General features: G+C 35.5%; 1 protein-coding gene across 1 annotated transcript in view; it reads right to left on the reverse strand.

The window, feature by feature from the left end:
- LOC107675296 (GTPase HRas) overlaps positions 1 to 5,166 on the reverse strand; it is a 24,933-nt gene that overhangs the window by 1,094 nt on the left and 18,673 nt on the right. The window contains exon 3 of the mRNA XM_016469596.1: positions 1,269 to 1,447. Coding sequence (XP_016325082.1) covers positions 1,269 to 1,447 — 179 coding nt within the window. The remainder of the gene's footprint in view (positions 1 to 1,268; positions 1,448 to 5,166) is intronic.

The following is a 5,166-nucleotide window of genomic DNA, read 5'->3' on the forward strand; positions in this document are numbered from 1 at the left end:
CACATTAATTATACAAAATGCATTTTTCTAAATTAATTCAAAGCAGTACAACAAATACTTCCGTGATGTATGAATACTTTACTTTTGAGCTAATATATCATTACTTTTGTTCAGAGTGCAGTGAATGTCATGAAAATAATGTGACAAATCTTAATGGTCTAAAAATATTCTTCAGTTTCTTTAATAAAAATATAATTTCTTATTTTTATCTTTTGATTTTGGCGTGAAATACAACCTGCACTTATTCTTGACAGGTTGCATCATGGATAATGAGATTTTTTTAAAAATGAGATAAATAGTTTTAATGTACTGTGTGTACTGTGTACTGTACACACAAATTTCAGTTTTAAGTCTGGATGTCCTGTACAGAGCACATTCAGGGCTTTTCAGAGATACCAAATGATTGGATGTTTCACCATCACCACTCCTTCTCCTTGGTCTTTAAAAACGGCTGACATTAATTTAGTGATCAAGCGTAACACTCTTATGGAAATATGATAATATTTTGTAATCATTTAAATCTGACTAATTTTCAAATTGTTTGTCGCTATGAAATATTACATATTATTATGAAAATCTTGCCGATTATTACTCCCATTATTACACTTATTTTTTTCATTATATGTTGCCCCAAAAACACATTAATATGCAAATTTAAAAAATCAGGAAAAAACAGGACTTTTCTCTACAGAGGACGTAGCACAACATATGAATAAAATATCATTAAAAAAAAAAAATTGTTCACATTTTTTTTTTTACTTGTGCTCTAAACAATGTAATGACATGAACAAAAAACTAAATTCACAAAACTTTTTTCCTGGTAGTCAGGCGGCTACATAAAACTATGCAATTAGGAATTTCATGTGAAATTAATTTTAATTATATATGACTTCTGTGACCTGTGCTTCAAACATTGCTAGCCAAAAGCAATGGACCTGTTTTGCTTACAAAAAATTAGCTGAAATTTTGCTAATGTGACTGCGCTTATAAACAGCATTTTCAAACATGATCACAACCAAAACACAATGACATTTGCCCTTGTAAATTGAAAAAAGGTCAATCATAACAGAAGTTATTTACATATAGAAGTCTTAAAGTTACCACAGCAAAAAAAAAAAAGTTTTTTCAACCAAACTTTATTCTGATATCCATTTTCTTGCTTCAAGATAAAACTGAAGAAATGCAAAGGATATTGAAGAGATATTTTGAGGACAAATTCCAAACAGAGCAAAATGTTTCAGCCTGACAACTGATTTTCAAACACTCACCTGTACTGATGAATGTCCTCAAAGGACTTGGTGTTATTGATGGCAAACACACAGAGGAAGCCCTCTCCTGTCCTCATGTACTGGTCCCTCATGGCGCTGTACTCCTCCTGACCTGCAGTGTCCAAGATGTCCAGGAGACACGTCTCCCCGTCAATCACCACCTGCTTCCTGTAGGAGTCCTGCAGACAAATCAACACCAAACTCAAGCCTGCCTTCATTTTCATTAACCATTTCTTGTTTATTTCTTACTCAGTAGCCAATTAGCTTCAGTTATTTCACACACATGGACATGATTTGATGTCTTTAAAATGTCTTTCTTTTTTATTCTTTTTTTAAATGTGCCAAATTAAGGACTTTGAGGACAAAGTGACAGGGACTGAAACAGTAAACAGACAGTGGAGATGGTTGAGTTGTGTCCTGTCAGACACATGTGTGTTAGCACACAGCGATTGAGCCATAAAAAGGACATTGTTTGTCCAGAGACGGGCGTGGCGGGAAAAGAGGACAGAGAGAGCGAGGGACGTGTAGAAGCACGTACACACACACACACACACACACACACATCCCTCACACTGAGAGCAAAAGCAGGCAGAGGGGAAACTCCTGCGGTTTAGTTGACACTGAGTGTGCGGAGAAACACACAGACTGAATCTGTGAATGGTAGGGCTGGAGTTTATCTATTGCCCAGTGATGTTGTGAGATATAGTGAAGAGACGGACCACTGGTCAGTTTAGTAAAGCATAACGTACAGTACAAGAAAGCTAAGGATGTACCAGAATCAAATAGAAACAAAAGGTTCCATTAGTTAAAGGGTTAGTTCACCCCAGAATGAAAATTCTGTCATTAATTACTCACCCTCATGTTGTTCCAAACCCGTAAGACCTTCGTTCATCTTCGGAACACAATGTAAGATATTTTTGATCAAATCCGAGAGCTCTCTGACCCTCCATAGACAGCAAGGATCCTTACACGAGGAGGCTCAGAAACGTAGCAAGGAGATCGATAAAATAATCCATGTGACATCAGGGGTTCAACTGTAATTTTACAAAGCTACGAGAATACTTTTTGTGCACAAAGAAAACAAAAATAACAACTTTATTCAACAATTCGTTGCGCCCTATAGCGCCATTTTGGAGAGTATGCATCGTATGTACGCGGATACGTTGTTTTCGTTCAGATCAAAGCGTCAACAACGTATCCGCATACATATGATGCATACGTCGTTTATGTTCAGTGGATACTCTCCAAAATGGCGCTGGATCCTTGCTGTCTATATGGAGGGTCAGAGAGCTCTTGTACTTCATCAAAAATATCTTAAATTGTGTTCCGAAGATGAACGAAGGTCTTTCGGGTTTGGAACGACATGAGGGTGAGTAATTAATGACAGATTTTTTTAACTTTATGAATCAATTTTTCGATTAATCGTTTTTTTTAAAAATGACGTCGATTCGATATCGATTCTCAAAAGCCGCGAATCGATCTTTTCCGGGATTTATTTCAGCACACATTTAAAATAAGATCTGATTAACGTGAATCTTATCATTAGTCTTCTCCACTAGATGTCACCCTTATTTACCTTGCGCGATGTTACATCAGAAAGCCTGTCATTCATTCAGCGCTTATCATGGCCATACGCTTGATTCGCAATGCTCAGGTGAAATGCTATAGTAATACTATAAATCTGCGGAAGAATTTGACATCACGCATAAGGCGCCATGATTTCCGCAATGAATGAATGGCGGATGGTGCGGCGCACTGTTTTGTTTACTACACACATACTAAAGCGCGGATGACGCTCGAGGTATTTTCAGCTTCTGCCGTCTCTCTATATGACGATATGAACACACAAATATCATCTCCAGCTGCTCTGAGAGTCACTTCATTAGCATTTTACCGTTTCATTTGAGAAAACTACCGTCATATCACATACACAGCAGCTGCAAGTTCTTCACGGCAACCCGTCAAAATAAAAATTCAGTTTAACGTGAAGAAACTGTGACAGAAATATATTATTATATAGCAGTCTGAAGACTCAATGCTACTACTGCTAATAAATATTAATAAATCTTTATTTTTAAAGGAATAATCACATCTGTTTTCTTTTTAATTTTAACAGTAAACCACAGGCATGTGGTTCTTAATTTCTTTTTATGAATTCACCATTTGTAATCTGATGTTTACTGTTAATGTTTTAGCACTTGTAATGTATTAAAAACTATATTCACTGAATGTAATCAAAAAATCGGTAATTGAATCGAATCGAGAGCTTGCGAATCGAATCGGGACATCTGAATCGATACCCAGCCCTATGAGTTAATTCACATAAAGGGATAGTTCACCTAAAAATGAAAAGCTGCCGAAAATTTACTCAATTTACTAAATATTTAGCTATTTTTTTAACATTAAGATCAATGAGCAATAATTTTTTTTTTTACAGTATTTATAAATTAAATTCTTTGTTAATGTTAGTTAAAACAAATACAGCTGTTCACTGTTAGTTCATATTAGCTCAGGTCCATTAAATAATATAAACAGATATTTGAAAACTGTTGAAAAAGTTAAAATTAAGATTAGTGGTATTCGTTGTTAGTTTGTAGAACTAATGTAATTAAAGGGGTCATATGATGCGATTTCAAGTTTTCCTTTCTCTTTGGAGTGTTACAAGCTGATTGTGCATAGATAAGATCCCTGAAGTTGCAAAGACTAAAGTCTCAAAACCAAAGAGATATTCTTTATCAAAGTTAAGACTCTGCCACACACCCCTAAAACGGCTCGTTCTAACACGCCCCCACATATCTACCTCACTATGTGGAAATATTTGCATAATGCGCCCAAATGTGCACGCAAAGAAAGAAGGCGTGGTTTCAGTAACCGCAGTTAGTGTTGAAGCAGCGATGTCAGGGAGACGCTGTGTGTTTCTAGGCGAAAGCAAAAGCACTTTATTTGGCCTTCCGAAAGTAGATGCATTTAGGAATCTTTAAGATTTGAGAGAGGCGGGGCATAGAGGACCTACAATAATGTACAGTATTTGAAAAATAATGTGTTTTTTGAACATTAAAGCATGTCAACATATTCTGTTACACCAAATACACAAAATAATGATCTTTAAAAAAGCATCATATGACCCCTTTAAGTAATGGTAATGTATGAAACCCTATTTGTAAAGAGTTACCGAATTTTTACAGCCCTACGAGAAAGCATGATATACTGTGGATTAGGGATGTCACAATGACGATAACCATGATATTTAAAAAGTGAAATATTGATGTTAATATTGCACATACAAAAACAATCGTATGATTATCCGCAATAATCCAGTGCCAGTAACTGGTTGACACTCCAACACAGTAGGTGGCAGTATTGCACCTTAACACTGACTGCCATCAGTCATGAAATGGAAAAAAGACGATGACGACACAATGTGTAGCTAATAATCTAATACAATAATGCAGCTACAATAAAAAGATATTTCATAGAACATGGGGTCAAAACAACATTGGGTCATAACTCCTATTGCATGGACAAAATACTGTAACTATCTGCAACAGCATTGCTGACCTTTATAATGATATATGACAGAGCACTATACTATTGTATGATGTTGTTACAGTTCCTAATTATCATTAGTATGATCATATTTCATGAATTATAAAATTACTGTCAAATAGAAATTGGCAAATAAATCAGTTATAACTGTCTAACAGCTGCAGTTGATAGGGTAAAAACACAAAAAGTACAGTTATTGATTATGTATTGATATCAACCACAATGCCCTGATGATATTTTATATATAGCTGATACCGTATATATTACTGGATAAGATCACTCAATACACACACACACACACACACACACACACACACACACACACACACACACACACACACAGTGATATCTC

The sequence above is a fragment of the Sinocyclocheilus anshuiensis genome, unplaced genomic scaffold (genome assembly GCF_001515605.1).
Source record: "Sinocyclocheilus anshuiensis isolate Anshui unplaced genomic scaffold, SAMN03320099.WGS_v1.1 scaffold532, whole genome shotgun sequence".
Classification (NCBI taxonomy): domain Eukaryota; kingdom Metazoa; phylum Chordata; class Actinopteri; order Cypriniformes; family Cyprinidae; genus Sinocyclocheilus; species Sinocyclocheilus anshuiensis.